The 17508-nt window shown below is 40.6% G+C and overlaps 1 protein-coding gene across 1 annotated transcript in view; it reads left to right on the top strand.

The window, feature by feature from the left end:
* CARS1 (cysteinyl-tRNA synthetase 1) overlaps positions 1-7568 on the top strand; it is a 30160-nt gene extending 22592 nt beyond the window's left edge. The window contains exons 19-23 of the mRNA XM_054390634.1: positions 2693-2773; positions 3118-3185; positions 4535-4594; positions 5828-5911; positions 6931-7568. Of these exons, the coding sequence (XP_054246609.1) occupies positions 2693-2773; positions 3118-3185; positions 4535-4594; positions 5828-5911; positions 6931-7065 (428 nt within the window). The 3' untranslated portion in view covers positions 7066-7568. The remainder of the gene's footprint in view (positions 1-2692; positions 2774-3117; positions 3186-4534; positions 4595-5827; positions 5912-6930) is intronic.
* Positions 7569-17508: the final 9940 nt, after the last annotated feature.

Here is a 17508-nt window from a genome sequence, read left to right on the forward strand (position 1 = left end):
TGTTTGAGTTCTTCTCAGGAATAAGAAGTTCTCCTTAAAAGCACAAAACCGTATTTGTTAATTAGTCAGCTATTACTGTCAAACTCTTGCAGGCCTAATTGATGCTGAGAAATAGGCTTATTAGTTCCAACAGCAAATATTTTCTGTAATTTGAATTAATTCAAGAAGTTTGTATGTATATCCTCAGCCAAAAATGTGACTTTTGGTCTTGCAGTATTTAACGTAAATATTTATTTTATATGAGGCTTTATTTTTCCTTGCTTTCTGATGATTGAGCTAAATTGATCCTCACTCAACAGTGGTAAGGTTTAAATATCACAGGGCTTCTTGTAGATCATTTTTAGAACACAGCTAGCACTAGACTGCTTTCTGGCACTGGAGTTTCTTACTTGGAAGGAATCGATTTTTTGCCTGAAATAAATCGAGCAGTAAGAATAAAGCTGGATCTAGTTGCTGTTTGGTTGGGGTACAGAACATTCTACACTTCAGCCATGGATGTAAGCAAGCTGAGTAGTGGTTGGTGGGATCTGTGCTGACATGCTACTGATTTGTTTCCCTTGTACCCATTAAATTCTTGCTTGCAGGGAGTGTTAAATTACTGTAAAAGCTGTTCTGATTAATGGCTGGGGATTCTGCCTCCGCAGGGGTGTAAGTGAGGGGAGTTTCCCCATCACAGCCTGATGCTGGTGTTAAATATCAATTAAGATGATCTGTATTGCTTTAAGTATTCTTAGAGGTTAAATAAAAAGTGTGCTGCTTTTGTAAAACCTGCAGAGTAATAGAAATGTCTCCATGGAACATTTTCAAAACATATCTGGAATTACAAAACGCCTCACAGAACAGCCATTGGTAAAACTCACGTTATCATTGTCCAGGATGGCTAACACTGAAACATAGTAGTAAAATAAATTCTCTATATTATAAGCTTACTAGTATTCCAGCTGCAGACCTGTACTGATCACTTGCAGCTGAGTCTTGACTTCGTATGTGCACATATGTAGCAATGATGGTAAATAGCAGAAGGAAAACATTGTGCTGGCTGTACATGGGAAAGAAGTGTAGAAAACTTCTACAAAATTCATCAATGATGGGCTGGTCAGAGCACCTCTGCATTGTGCATCCTGATGTTTTACTTGTACTTGACCATCTACAAGTTCAGCCCTTAATGCTTGGGAAGAATTCTTGTTAGCAGCAAATTGTTATTCAGATGTTCAAACAGGAGCAAGTCTCTTCAGTTGTTGGTGGTTACTTACCTCAGGACCTCTGCTTAAATTGACGACCCTGTGGTGAATGTGTCCATGACTGCACTCTGCCTGCATCTTTATTTACTGGCATGAGTACTGGTGCCATGTGGTATCTTGCTCTAAGCTGCTTTTAGGACACGGGGAAACCCTCTGTCTTGTTCCTAATGTATCTGTTCCCAGATTCTGTTCCCAGAATTGGGACAAGCTTGATCACTGCAACCATGGCTGCTCTTTGTCTTTTGCTGCCAGTCTTAATATCCAGCATTCTCAAGCTGCTTTTTAAGCTCCTTTTTTCTTCCCTGTAACAGTGATCCCATTCACGACAGCACAACGTCTGTTTCACACCCAAGGCTCTTTGGCTTGAAATTCACAGAAAATGTGAAAAGAGATCGGGGAAATAATCACAGGCTCCAGGAGTGCTTAGCTGCTGGGGTGTTCATGGACACTGGTCATAAGGCATGATCCCACTGGTATCCTTAGTGAGGATAATGGCTTTTGTCTTTGGGCATCCTGTAAGCAACCCCCTACTGAATCCCTAAACATGCAAAGAGCAGGCATGTTTCAGCCCTGAGAAGCAGGGTGCAGACTCCTCTGGATGACAGAGGATTGATCTGAGGATGTATCTTTTCATAAATTATACATGTTTGGTTATACCTCTCTCCTTATTCTTTATCTTGATGGATTTCTTCTTCTTGAACATTCAATTATTCATGATTTCAGATAAGTGAATATTTGTAACTGAGCAGTAGGTGTATCTGATACATTCTTGATATGATATGTGCAATTTCTTTGTCTGGGTTAGAGCCAGCATATTTTAGTGTTAACAGCCAGTAAGATAATCTTATCCCTTGTTTATCTTAATGGCCTATTTAGAGTTTCATCAAACCTGAACGTGGTTCACTGTGTATAACTGCACCAAATAAGAAAAATGACTCAGTTCACAGCAGACAAAGCAGCTTCTCTAAACTGCAGAGCTTTCCTGTACAAAGGGAGGGTTGCAGAACACTTCCATGCAATGGAAATAGGGTGGCTATTCCTTTTCATGCTGTTGGGATAGTTGGTGTTCTGTTCACTGTTCAGCTCTATGGTGCTCTGGGTGTTAGGGAAGAGGTGCAACTCAGGGACGGTACTTGGATCTACTTTGTGTGCAGGCTTTAGCGTAGTGTCTGGATGGTAGCTTCTACTGCAAGAGTTAGTGTCTTTCAGACTCCTGTTTCTTTGCTTTAACTAGCTGAGAGTTGCTGAAAGGGAGAACATTTGTTTATTATGAGCACATGGTAGCATCTAACTCAGGTATCCATCTAGTCACACTTTAAAACAAAAGGCTATTCTTTGGTGGGTGTGAAAGAGTAGCAACTTCTTAACTGCATTTAAATAACTATGTAGCAGGATAGAAATATACTTTCACCAAATCTTACTTCACTAAAAGTATTTTTCATGCTGTATAGTAACTGAAGTGCTGCAGCTGAGTGATGCTCTTCGAGATGACATCCTTCCTGAGCTTGGTGTTCGATTTGAAGATCATGAAGGTAGGCAGTTATGTCTTAAAACCTTGTAAATAGTTGTTTTTATAATCTTACTGATTTTATAAGAGGTGAGAAAGCAACCTGCCCAGACTAACCTGGAATAATCCAACAAACTCAAGGACTGCAAAGCTGTAGCATATTGTATTTCTGATGTATGAATAGGTATTATAGAGCTGTATATGGAAATACATGTGTAGAGTATAAAAATGTACATTGCAATCTTTTTGTGTAGAACCTGATTTCTTAGTCACTTCTTACTTGTATTTACATTTAGTTATCAGAGTAAATACATTAATCTTTGATGGCTCAGGCATTGGAAACTCATTCATCTGTTTTTGTTTCTTTAGGACTTCCAACTGTGGTCAAATTAGTGGATAAGGACACGTTATTGAAAGAAAGAGAAGAAAAGAAAAAGGTTATTGTTTTAAGCATTCTATATATGTATTTTTAATTAAAAATTATATGTAAGCTATGGATTCCTTCAGATGTCTGTGATAACTTCTATGAAAAATACTAACAGACTAGAAACAAGGAAAATCATGTAAGAGAACTGACACTGAAATGTGCATTCAGGAAAAGAATTTTTTTAACAGCAGCTTCTCGAAAATATTGTATGGAACCTAATGAATACCTCTAAGGTTCTTCATATAATTAAGGGATATAGGGTATTCATGTCTGGAAGAATGATTCCAATGAGAAGCTAATTCAGACTTCTTTTGTCTATACAAATGGACTTGACATCTTCCATGGAACTAGACTGTATTTATCTGATATGTGAGAACAAAATGCATTAGTTAAATCTTAATTAATATGATATGGATAAGTGAGATATTCAGGGTGTGGGGGCAAAAATTCACATGTTACTATATAAAGATTGTGAATTCTAGTTCACATGCACAAGTTCTGTACATAAACTCTTCTTTTGGCACTTCCTAACACTCTTATTTGATGTTGTAACATTTAAAAGTAACACTTCATATGTCTGTCCTCAGTTTTAACAAGTTCCATCATGGCTAGAAATGTTTAGAAGACTTTCCAAACATCTCTCCTTCCATGTTGTTGGTTTTTTTTTTAAGTGAGAAGTAAAATGTCACTTCAGCCAAATCCAGAGGCTTTAATCACAGAGGCACACAGGGCAGCTTCTACATAGCTGCTGAGTGGAACCTGCAGCTAGAGAACATTTTCCCTGGAAACAGTGTTGTGTTCAGTACTGGCAGAACACTTGGAGAACTGATAGGTCTCTCTCAAGCAAATGCAAGATGAGACTTCTTTTTTTTTTTTTTAAGTTTTATAAGTTGGCTAAATTTGGGTAGTTGTTTCCCTAGGAACATCAAGGGATACAGCTGCTTCTTGAGAAACTCTAATGTCTTCACAGTTTGAGGCAAGAACTTAAATTATCACTGAAATGTGGTCTTTTTTTTTTTTTTCAAAGTCATTTGCAAAATGTTTTCCCCTGTGGAATGGCAGGACCACTTCTTGTGCAGGCTTTGTAGGTGTTCTTTTATGTGTATACACTTTGCATACAAAATGCATTCTGAACAGTTAAAACTGGTTTAACTGTGAATAAAAGCAAATGAAATCCAAGTTGTACAGTGGAAACTATAAGACAACCCTAATTACAAGGCATGGTGGTTTTTGCTGCAGGTCATGCTCCCGGTTTTGTCTGTAATTAGATACCCAAGGGAGCTGGCTGGCTCAGGTTTGTAGAAAACAACCAAATGAAATAGTTGGTTACCTTTTACTCATTAACATTGCCTTTCATAGATTGAAGAAGAGAAAAAAAGGAAGAAAGAAGAAGCAGCCAGGAAAAAACAACAGCAGGAAGTAAGTGTTCAGATCCTTTTAATCTGATTTTGAAGAAAAGTGTTAGCAGCAATAGTCACATGCAGGAAAGATTACATTAGAACACAGACTCTCTGCCCAGCCTTAACTGGCCCTCCATTTATTGTTTTTTGTCTACAGTTTCCTGCTCAGAATGACGTTGGCTTGCAGTTCAGATTTGAATTTTCAGCTCCTATTATAAAGAAGTTGTCTTTGAAAACACAACTAAAGGCTGCAAAAGCTTCTTAGAAGAACTTGCAGCACTTATTTCAGTGTACAGACAGTATTACTTCCTTAATTGCCAAACTAGTACCTTACCTGCCTGTTAGAGAAGGTTTTGCTTGTGTCATTTTTATTTTCTTCCCCTTCCAGTATCATGGGTATGTGTGAAAATGCTTTTTTTTTTCTCTTTAAGATTCCACTTGGTTCCTATGATTGAACTCTGAAATACAGTGTTTTGTGAAACCATGTTTTATCTCTACAATTGGAATTAATATAGCTCAAAAGATTCTAGTGTTTGGATGAGGAGTGGACAGCCAGAGTAGATGAAATCGTAAGAAGAAAAGATTGTTTGCCATACCAATGACTCCAACAGTACAGGAAATGCTTTTCTGGGTTAAAGAAGGGAAGTAAGCTGTTAGAGAGACAAATAGCATCTCTCATCCACCAATTCTAAGTAGCTTTTTGCATTCTTTCAAAAAGATGATTCCCTTATAGTGGGAATAAATTGCTTGAAAGAATTCTGAGATATGCTCATTTACAGCTAAAGTGAAAGTTCAGTTTATTTTCAGTGCAATTACTTGCACTCTGGGCCTGCTATGACCTTCATAGAAACCTGTGTCTGACAGCAGGAAACTACTGATGAAGGTTGGTTCCCTTTGCAGTGAATTAATTGGTGAATATTCTTTACTCATAACAACTAATCACCTAAAACACTAAGGAACCAAATTAGCAGAAATCAGATGTCATTTTTGGAGAATTTAAGTGAGTTATATTGAGTTCCTGCAATACACCTATTTAAGTGGTTCTCTACAGATTTAAACTACGTTTTTTTTTTCCCTGGACAAGCACAGCTAAAAGTTATTGAGTTGTTCCTCATTATAAGTTCTTTTCACATGATAAACAATTGTCAATTAAATACTCTTTGATTTGCAAATTATTGTCTACTTTTTCTTTTGAATGTATGGCAGGCTGTCAGTAGTCAACTGTGATGTTAATGCATGTTTTGTATTGCAGGCAGCAAAACTTGCAAAAATGAAGATTCCACCACATGAAATGTTTAAATCAGAACATGACAAATATTCCATGTTTGATGAAAATGTAAGACTTTACTTTAGATATGGAGTTGTTTTCCTTCCCCAGTTGTACATGATTGTTTATACATGTAGTTGATCTTGTTTCAAAACCTCCAGGGCAGTGCTACCAAGGTAGTGAGAGGAGGGGAGGAGAGCAAGAAAAGACTATATGTTAATTTCACTGCACATGCCTTGCACTTGTTCTCTGTTAGCCAACACTTCAAGGATATTTTCATTATACATTGGTCTCCTTTGGCACCTCTCACTGCAGAGCAAAATTCCCTGTAGAAATTTTGGTTATGATGTTTCTTCACAGATTAATTACTATGTTGGAAGGAAAGGAATTAATTTGCAAATACAAATTCCCCAAATTTCAGAGTTTTCAGAGCAGTCCTGTGCTTCCTTCTTGGTTCTGCCCACTCTTTTCTCTCCTGGCAGAGGATCTCTGAAGGAGCTGTAGAGATAACTGCTTTCCCCTTGAACATAAAAGGTGTTACTTGGAAAATGTAATTCAGTGCTTCATCCTGGGCATTGATCCTGCTTCTGCTTGTCCTCCTCACCTGCACAAATTCAGGCCCTGGGGACAAGTAAGAATGGAGAGTGTAAATCCTGGAAAACACCTCTGCAAGCCAAGGAGTGTCTGTAAAAACTCTGATCATACTTTCTCCACTGAGAACACAAATCTCATACTGCTTTTGCTTTAAGCCTTGGATTCAATGTGATAATATGATTAAAAGTGTTTTCTTAACCATCTGTTTAGGGATTAGTCATTATTCTCTTAGCTATAATCATCTAGAAATTAGTTGTCTAAGCTTCTCTTAGTACAGGACAGAAAATAAATACACCCTTTGCCTCTTTGTTAACTAAGAAGGGAACAAATAGTCAAAGCTAGCTGACTAAAAGTAGCCAAGATGTACCCCATCCTGACAGCCTACCTTTATGACGTTATCCTTCTATCTTATTAAAACACAATTCCACAAGAAGCAAAAGCAGTCCAAGAATTTATCTTAAATATTCTTTCTCTCTTTTTTTTAAATATTCCAGGGATTTCCCACCCATGATACAGAAGGCAAAGAACTCAGCAAAGGACAAATTAAGAAGCTAAAGAAACTTTATGAAACCCAAGAAAAGCTTTACAAGGAGTATCTACAAATGGTTCAGAATGGAAGTGCAAACTGAAAAGAAGAGGACTTTGTTTCGAAGGCGAGCGCTGGGTCACCACTGAAGAAGTGAGCGTATGCTGCTCAGGTTTCTGTTGTTTACACTTTCTATTATATGCAAAGTAAAAATCCTGTTTAGGTGGATTAATAATGTCATCTGGAAAGTCAATAAAAAGCCATTCTTTAAAATAAAAAAAAAGCCAACCCACAAGAAGTTTCTTTGCAACAACAGTGGCAGGTTGAACGGCTGCCAGTTCTATTTGGGAAGGTGCTGCTCAGTCAGCAAATCCACAGGAGGATTCTTGTTTATTTTATCTGCCCAGGCTTTGGTTAATTTGTCCTGCATACTGATCTCTATCTGAGACCCACAGCAGCTTGCATTCTGGAATTGTCACAGTCAGCAAAATCTGCTACTAACTGGGAGCTGAGTAATTTGTCCCACAGTAAGACCAGTATTTTCCAGATGACTTTAGTATCCTTTACATAAGCAGGAAAAGTGGGTAGTTCCACTATGATACTTACTCTAGCTGCTGTTATTAAAACCTCTCACAAGTATACCCAGGACACTTTGCATAGTAGAAACTAACAGTCCCTTTGTTGCAAAAGGGAACAGATCATCATCTTTGCTCAACCTGCAGCTGCAATCAAGTGGGTAAATACAAGGCAAATGCACCTGCACTGAACAAAGAGGTAGGAAAGACATGAAGGGCTAATGGCAGAGGGTGGTGTGTTCTTGGAGCTATCCCTCCAAGGAAACAGGAGTGCTGCCAAAGGACCTGATTACCCAAAGTGTTCAGTTCCTAATTACCTGTTGAGAGCCATGGGGAATTAACAGAGGGTTTCTAACTGAGATACGGTTTGTGGATTCGTTTGCAATTAGGAAGTACAGCTACACACTGCTCATTATTCAGGACTGATATTTGTAACGTGAGAATTTAACCCTGAATCATCTTTCATATGTTGTGCAGTCACATTGTGTCTGCAAGAACAGTTCTCTATTGGCTAATAATGCATTTCACTGGTTACTAAATGAGTTAAAGTCCATGAAATCCTAAAAGGTATCTCACCTACTGCACAACAGCCAAGTGTCTAATATGCAGAACTATATTAATCAAGTATTACTAAGCTTCATGGTGACTTGCAGAAGGCCATACTGTGACATCTCTGCTCTCCCAGCTCTTAAATTTATGGTATGTTTCTTTCCTTAATTAAGAGATAAAACATCTTTGCTCTTTCTTTATATTTTTGTATTTATATTCCTCCTGAGGAATAAATATATTTGAAGTAGCAGAAAAGTCTTAGTAGGGTTTTTTCCTGGTTTGTCTATATTTGCCTTTGAAAACATACATAATGTTAAGGTCAGTAAAGCACATGCATCTCGTATGCAGAAAATAAAATCTGTTGTGAAGGACAAGTTGTATGTGACCTTTGTATAACAGGAAGAACATGGAGCTTATCTTTACAGAGAGCTTATCTTTACATAGAGCTTATCTTTATTCCACAACCAGCTTTTTGAAGTGTGGTTTACACCACGCTGCAGCTTTTCCTTTAGCTTGCTATTACTAACTTAATTCATTTCACATTCAGTGTTTGATTATTCTGCTAGTTTCTATTGAATTGTATCAATGCCTGTTAAAACTGCACAGTCGTACCTCAGAGGGCCAGCCACAGCCAAGAAGGCAACCTCTCCATCCTTTGGTCTGGGAACAGAAGAAGATCAGTCACATTTTGACACCATTTTAGATTCTAGCCCTCTTCAACATTACCAGCTCATTGTTTTTTTTCCCCAACATGCTTCCCCAAGATGCATGTACACACAGGATATCCATGAAGGGATGGAATGTGCTTAGGTTGTTTCTGAAGTTGCTGCTTAATGTGAAACAGTGACAGCAATTTGCTTACAGATATTTTTTTTTTTTTTTGTGATCTGAGTTAGGGCTTGCTTAAAACTGTTAATCCTCGATTGTACTTTATGGATACTCCAGGATAACATCCTGGCTTTTGCCTCCCCTCCCCACCCTGTTTTTTTCCCTCCTGTGATGTTTTTAGTAGAACCTTATCCAATTCCATGGTTTAACTACTGTATTAATGTAGAAGAAATGGGAGAAAAACAAGCATACACCACAAAACCAAGCCTTTTTTCCTTCCTAAATGCTTCATTTTGTTTCTGGGACAACTTTCCTTACACAGGTCTTATAAGCATTTCAGACTTGTGTTCTCCAAAGGTTATCTTTCATTCTTTTTGTATGCTTTCCACATGCACACACTGCTTCCTCCCACAGTCCCATCAGATAAGGGTCACGGCTGCCTTTACTGGTCTTATTCTACCCTCAAAATTATTTATCTCATGCTTCCCTTTTTTGTGTTTTATATAATTGTCAGTTTGTTTTAAACTATGATTTGAAAGAATCCTTAGCTGAAGCATCAGTGCTGCTAAAGTCATCTTTCTTCTGATACAGCCTAACAGCATTCCTGTCTGTGAATTCTCTTTGAACGCAATCAAAAGTCTCCTAAAATCAATAGGATTCTTTTCATAGACATTATAAGGATCAGAGCCTTTGAAATCCTCTCCACTTTAGGCTCACCTTGTATATTCCACACAGGTATTTATTCTCTGCTGCTTTTTATAGTGCAGTGCTATATGGTTCATGCATTTTCAAAGTTGTCTTCTTCAAGCTTGTCACTTGACTCCTCCAGCAGTAAAGCCCTCAAAACATTCCCATACTTGAACTTATTTTCCCTATACTTAACTGGTCTTCCAGCTGCAATTTTCTCTTCCTCAGCAAGGAAAATGTCTGCTTCATAAGGCATGTGTGAGTTTGTTGACATGCCCCAGTATTTTCTATTAAAAAGGAACAAAAACCCCCACACAAATTGGCAACTCACGTAGGGTGGCTGCTAAAATATTGTTACACAAACAGGAAGTTAATTCATTTTTTTCCAAACAAAATCAGTTTTGCCTATATTTTGAGTTCCGTTTTTGTTTTGTTTTGTTCTTAAAGGAACAGGATCATAAAAACAATTCAATAAAAACAATGACCTTGGCAAAGAGTCAGAAAAACAGACCTAGTCTCCTGGAATCTGTAGGAAAAAAACCAAAACAAAAAAAAACCCCACCAACAAGTTCCAGAGCTGCTACAGATCAGTTACTTCTTGCCCCTCTGCAGCCAAAAAATAATAGTGTGCATCATGTCCTGGTGAAGGAAAACTTGCTTGCAAAGACAGAATGCTGCAGCCAGGCTTGGCTGCCTGCTGTTTAAGCTGACTTTTTTGGTGAGGGTGTGCCAGTCAATCTGTGGGATCACAAACCCTCAGTACAACCCCTATTCTCTGGCAGTCCACCAAGGTGGCACCTCAGCAAATTCCACTGCACTTGCTTAGTGAGAGTGACCTGGCAGCAGCAGAAGGGAATCAACAACAGTGGTCTGCAGTGGGTGGCTGAGTCACGTCTCAGCAAGGAAAAGGGAGAGAACAGGCTCTACAGTATTTTAATTTGTTTTTGTATTTTAAGAGGTGTGTGTGCACACGTTTGGAGAAGCCAGTCTGCAAGGTGATTTGCTAAGCATTATGAAAATGAAGATCCCCATAGTAAAATCTTGGAATTTTAAAATATTTTCATGTTCTTGAACACAGATCTCACATTACTCTGTACAACATGAAGGTTTTAATTTCCTAAGCAAAGAATGTATTGAGAGCTGGCAAGGCAAGGTGGAAGTATGTTCTGTTTTTAATTGCACCCTTGGCTGAAGGCCAAATGTGGCAGCAGCAAATTTTGTTTCTGTCTGTTGCTCAAATCGTGCCTTTCAGCCTTTCTAATGTGAATACCCAGATTGACATCCCATGTGAACACTGCTCCACTAATGAGAACAAGTTCCCCCATCCCATCACTCAGTTTGTTCAGATACTGGTAGAAATCTCTGTGAATCTGTCAGTCTGGTCTTGTTGCCACTGATCTTTTCAAAGACTTGAAACGTTTAATGAGTGCCTAATTACATTTGTGATACTCTCTTTCACCTCTTTATCCTAACCTTTGTCTTTGTTGTCTGCTGTTCCAGGAAACCACTGATGGCATTTTAAGTGTGCTAGTAAGCACATCTCTGCCACTCAGGGTACACATCTTCAGCTCCTTTTCTACATTTTAAGCTAAGTTTAAACATTTTCAGGTGGTGGTAGTTGTCAGACCAATTTTAGCTGCCTCTTCAATGACAATTTCTACCACTCAAATATGGAAAGGAATTTTTACTCCTCTCTGATTTCACAGGGTGATTTCTATACAGGATGCTGTACCACATCCATATTACTTAACATGTCTCCTGAGACAGAACAAGTTAATTAAGAAGCAGATTAGCTATTTAGTACCAAGATTCCACTGAGCAATGATCAAAGTTCTTCCTCCCCCTCCAGAAAAAGTCATTGACGAACCAAGTATTATCTCTCAAATTAGGTTGTGAACGTCTGGCATCTCAACAAGTGAGAGCAGTTTCCATTAATACCCACCCAAGGGCAGAAGACTCAGACATTTTATTACCAGTTACAAATCTCAGCCTAAGCTTTCTCCCCAGTGTCTACTGCATCTGTTCAGTACCTCTGCCATAATCTCTCCTCTTAGTTTTGGTTCTCTGAGCTCTTGTATGCTGGGCTGGGTGTTTAAATCAAGCCAGGGTGATTCAGCAAGTATCTTTTTGCAGATCTCTGCAGGGCAGGAACACCTGACAGCAAGATGACTCCACAGATTGTGCCTTATGCACAGTCCTGAAGTCTACTGCTGTGCTACAAGAGGTTAGAGAGCAGTCAGCAGAAATCACTCACTGATCATGGGAGATTAATGCCTTTGGAGTGGGGCACTAGATAGCCAAGAACATGATTTAAATGTGTTTACTTCAACATGTATCAGTGGAGGAAGAAAGCTAAATACTTCCATCACTCCAGCCTGTTTCAAGGCTTCAATAATTGGTCCAGAAGAAACCAAATCAACTTTTACAAGGCCATTTTAATTCAATTCAGGGTTTGCAGCATATGAGAACTGCATTAACAACAACTACTGCAGAGACACAAACTCTACACATGCCACAGAAGAATCAGTGTTTCAAAGAACAGCCCAAACAGGGCTGCTGTGTGTTCCTGGAGCAGCAGCAATGTGCAGCTATATGACATAACTGAGCAAAACCTCCTTTGTAAGAGACAAATTTTGGAGTTTGTTCTCTTGAACATCTTCTGTGTGGAAAGGAAAAACAGCTTTTAAGAAAATGGAGATTGACAGAAAAAAGAAAATTAAAACAATACTTCACAGCTATGAACCAGCAGCCAGAACAAAAGTATGGAGTAGGAATACTTTCACATAAATTCTCCCTTTGGACTTCTTTATGCTTTTTGGAAGGCTGAAAATAAAGTGTATCCAGTACCATGAATAAAGTTGTCCCAAAAAAAGAATTCATGAAAATATGGGGAGGCTGTTAACCTGTTAGAAAAAAAAAGAAGAGCTGGTTTGGAGGAACAAGGAAAGGGAGCTGGAAGCAAAGAAGTGGATGCTTGGATGTTAGGAAGAAGTTCTTTACTGTGAGGGTGGTGGAATGCTGGACTCTTTGGGACTTTTGTTGGTTTTCTTTTCTTTACAGGAGAGGAGATTATGTCTGTATATAATCTAGGAAATGATGCTGGAAAAGCTAACAGCTGCATTTTCAAAAAGGTGCTTGAACATCAGAAAGGGCATTTAAAAAAAATTTTAATAGTAAGCACTCAGTTCTTTACAACTGTTGAAGTTTAGTCTTACCCATGCATACAGAGAACATACAGGAAGGTTCTTAAAACCATGACCACGTTATTGATCAGGTAGTATGTAACCCGTCGCATACACGTAGATGTACCTGCTAGGACAATCAACTTTACAGTGCAGGCAGAAGGAGAAGCTGATCAAGTCTCCTTGCTGCTGAAGAAGCTCGGAAGCAGGGCCGTGGGTTAAATGCCAGGCACCGTGCGCCGCAGCAGCTCCATCTCCCAGCCCTCAGCACAGATATTCTTAACGACACGCTGGAGGAGGGGCAGACAGAGGCTGTGTGTAGATGAGAGATGCAGCAGTCACCGTCCGGCGTGTAGATGAGAGATGCAGCACTCAAGAGCCACGTCCAGCCCGCCGCCTCCTTTGAACTGCACAGCGCGCCGGCAGCAAACCCTCAGCCCTTCTATGTCGCGACCGGGACGGTTACATTCCGGTCTCCAGTACAGACCTCACGGGGCGGCTAAAAGATACCCCCCCGCCGAGGCTTGCTAAGGCCACCCCACAAAGGGCTCTACCCAGTGCGTCCCAAGCTCGACACTACCATCTGCAGCGTAAGCCAACGCCATATTGCCGCGTGCGCTTCTAGCGCCGCCTCTCTCTTTAAGGACGCAGGCACGCTCCATGTCACGCGCGCCGTCAGTGCCGCGCGCACATCCCCCTCCGCGCCCCCCACCTTCCTTCTCTGGGGCCGTCGCTTGCGCTCTGATTGGCTGAGCGCCTCGCTGTCGGATAGTCAACATGGCCCGCGTGCGGCGCGACGGCCGTGGCGCTCCTAGGGCCAATCAGCAGCGTCTTTGCTGAGGGAGGCGCAAGTTCTTCTTCCAATAGGTGGAGGCTTTCTTGGCGGCGGCGCAGCCCGTGCGAGCCTGCGAAGAGCCGAGCGGCTGGCGCTGCTGCCTCTGCGGGCGCGAGGGACGCGGGGCGCGGGCAGGTGAGGGCGCGGCGGGGACGCAGCGTGGACGCGACGCAGGGCTCCCGGCTTTGGGAGGCGGGCTCCTGGAAGGTAGTGGGGGGCTCGAGTCGCCCGCCACGACCACCGCCGTGCTATTGCGGGGACCGTCAGGCCTGCTCCGGGGTGGAGCTCGGTGGCGGCAGGGACTGCTTGCAGCTGTCCGCTGGGGAGGGGCGGGCCCGACCTGATCAGGCACCATTTTAAGGCAGACTTGAGAAGTTTGGACTGAGAGAAGGGGGAGTTAGGGTTTCTTTGAGTGTGACGGTGGAGGGGAACGGAGGGGTTCCGGCCACATGTATGGCTGCTGCCGCCCGCCCTCAGAAGCCTGGCAGCGAGCCCTCCCTCCCCCGCCCTCCCGGGGGAAGTGGGGGAGGAAGAGGTGGGAGGGCTGTTGTTTGTGGGGAATAGTTTCTCCGTCTCTCTCACCCAGTGGTGCTCGGGTTGAGTCAAACTCAGCCGTTTCGGTCAGGCGCGATCTTGTCGTTTGACCCCATCCACGCTCTTGTGTCACTTCAGCGTGGTGTGAGGCTTTGAGGGTTCGGTATTTAATTTCGAGGTCCCCGTCTCTAAAGTGAGCGCCTGTTTAAAATTTCCGCTGCTGCTGCAGCTCTTCACCGCATATAATTTCAGCCTTTGTATGATTTGTCTGACTGTTTCTGTAACATGTGTTTAGGAGGCTTCAAAATAAAAAGGTAGAGAAGCAATTGTGTAAGTTATAGGTGAAACCAGAACCTCTATATAAAGTCATGTCTAAGCAAAATAATGTTCCCTCAAGAAAACATTTGAAGGTGAGCCTAAGTATTGCTGATGCTTAGGACTTGTGAAACAGGTTCATGAGTTTCCTCTTGTCTATTTTTTCATTATTACTTCTCATTTCCCGTGCAAGAAGTATCAGGCTATTATGTTGGTGGCTTCCCACAGTGTTGCATCCTAACAGCTCTGGAACGGAAGTCATAACTTTCCTTTCTTTGTTGTAGTTACGAAAAAGGATAACAGTTGTGTTAGAAGTCTTCCTGGGGATTCAGGAGTCTATATTAGTTTCCTCCTTCTTACACTAGTTGTGTTTAGAGGGTTTGTACAAGACATGGGGGTTTTTAGTAGAGAAAACTTAACTCTCTTTATGAATGTGGCTTGCCATTAAATGTAGAGACTTTTCCTTTAAAGTTGCATCCTTCAGGATATTAGTTGTCCTTATAATGAACTTTTGCTATTTTAGCGTGCAACAAGTTTACAGTTTCCTGCTGCTTTAGGTGATTAATGGGGTGTGACGTTTGTGCTAGACAAGTTGCAGCAGCCTGCTCTGTGGGACATGTGGTTGATGTAGTCCCTTCTTCCCCCAGAGCTTCACTCTTGCAGTAGTCATTGGAAAACAGTGAGCTGGCCAGAAGAACCGTGATACAAATTTGGCCTTTTATTGGTGGTCATAGTGATAATAGTACCTTAATTAGTATTTTCTTAGAGTACTGATAGCTTTTTCGTGTCTTGACTGTATACTGAGCTTGCTTGCTTGGAAAATAACTGAGGCAGCAAATACGAAGGCTCAGTACTTTTTCAGCTAGGTGTGCATTTAACTTTGTCCCTAAAATCACTTTGCTCTCTCCTCCCCTGCTCTCACCAGCTTTTACCTCAGCTTTGTTGGCAAGTACACTGCAGTAAAGTCATTGAAGTCAGCTGTAATGCAACTGGGAATCACAAGCTGCTTCTACTTATTTATTTATATCCTTCTTTTTACTTCTTAGTTGCCAAAGGAACAACTTTGAGGAGTGAAACAAGACATTAAAGTATGTATTTGCACCAGGGAATGGTGTGTTTTTTACTTGTTTCTGTTGTTGCTTCTTGTTACTTAGGTGAATGGCTGTTGTCAGAACATGCTTGATTCAAGTCTGTTCCAGTGGAGATTAACTCAACCTCTATTTAAAAATCACTGAAATTATAGGAACTTTATCTGATGTTTTCCAAACACTAATCAGGATGGAATGAGAATCTCATCTTCCCTCAGCAGGGCTTCTGTGCAGGAAATACAGCACAAACAACAGAAGGATTTCTGTGGGGAGTGGATTTTCTCTGTTAACTCCTTTGCTGGCTCTAGGTTGGAAGAGACAAGTCTTTGAGGATAATTTTTAAGTAATGTGAGTCTGCATTTTAGTTGCTTACTGTTGCTTCCTCTGTTAGTGACTAGGATCGTATAACTTGTTGGCTGAACTTTGATTTTAGGTCAGTTTGCGATGTCTTGCTTTTTTAATTGTATCTCTTTTTTTCCTGTTACCTGTCTCCTGTGGAAGGAAAGACTTGTGTGTGTTCCTTTATTTCTCTTAACTGCAAGATAATATAATTCTTATGTTTTGCTCTAGCAGGTGGTTGCTCTATTTCCATTTTCTGTTATATTTAAAGCAACAGTTAAGTGTTTGTGAATAAATATGCTTGTATTATTGAAAAACACCTAGTCCACAAGAACACCCTTTTGTTTGTTCCCGTACTTAATCTATAGGATGGGCTTGCATGCTGTTTTTGGTGGGTGTTAAGTATCTTTTGCATGCTGTGGAATAACCTGGAATATACTCTTGGTATACTAGAGCTGTTGTGAAGTACTGCTTTTGTAGCTTAGTAGGCATTTTCTAGATGAGACAGATGTGGTCTCTGAGCCCCCAGCTCTGGCTGCCCACTCAATATGCCATCAGCACTCAGGTGGTTCTTTAGTAGCCTGATATTGGCAGCAGGGCTAAAGATCAGCCTACTTGGCTGAGAATCTGAGAATCAGACCTGTCTGCTGTCATGAATGATGGAAGGTACTTTTTAATCTAAATTTAACTTGCAGAACAAGATCTGCTTTCTTGAAAGTTTGATATTGTAAATATCGCTTCCATATGGTATATAGTGATAGCTTGGAGTTGTGATGAACTGTTTAAAATAGGAGGGGGCAAAAAAAAATCCAACCTGTATGACTAAAATAGATATTCAGGCTTGGATGTTTTGCCCCAGTAAAAACCTAAATAACAGCAAAAGAAGTTGGCAGTCTTGCTCCCTCTGGTTTCTCAGGAGAGCTAGTTTAGATCTTGGGGGCTGGAGTGGTTGTGGTAAACTTTATTCCAGTTATTGCTAATTCCAAGACTTCAGCTTCCCCATTTCCTCTTGTTTTCTCACTCCTGATAAATAAACTCGAGGCAAATCTTTATACAGAGGCTTCTGCCTGTATAGCTGCTGTCAAAAACCCTCATCTTGGTGAATTTTCTTTCCTTCAGTGTGTTGCTTCCCTATATCTAGCAGCAGTTTTAGGTTGTCAAAGCAGTGCAGTTCAGCAGCAGCAGCTAGTCACAGAAATAGCCCAGATGAGACAGGCAAGTGAGGCATGTTTTTCTGTTCAGGTGACTTTAATTACAACTTCAGAATTATTTTTAAAATGTCAAATTCCATTGTGTTTTTTCAGATCAGACATAGTAATATAGTATACGCAGAGATCAAAAATTCAGTATTTACTGTGATGCTGTCAAGGAATTAAGAAATAATAGATTTGTCTTCTTTGGCTTTGTGGTTTGGGGTTTTTCTTAATGGAATGCGAAGATAGTGTTAGGAACTGTGACACTTGTCTTCAAACTGAGACTTGTGACTGATAGAAATGGATTAACATCTAGAATATTAGTGGGGAAAAAAAAAGTTTTAAAGGGTTAAATGAAAGACCCTAATAGACTTGAAAAACTGAGCAAGCTCCCGTTTGGGTTGGGTATTGTTGTGATGGT

The sequence above is a fragment of the Indicator indicator genome, chromosome 21 (assembly GCF_027791375.1).
Source record: "Indicator indicator isolate 239-I01 chromosome 21, UM_Iind_1.1, whole genome shotgun sequence".
NCBI classification, from domain to species: Eukaryota; Metazoa; Chordata; class Aves; order Piciformes; family Indicatoridae; genus Indicator; species Indicator indicator.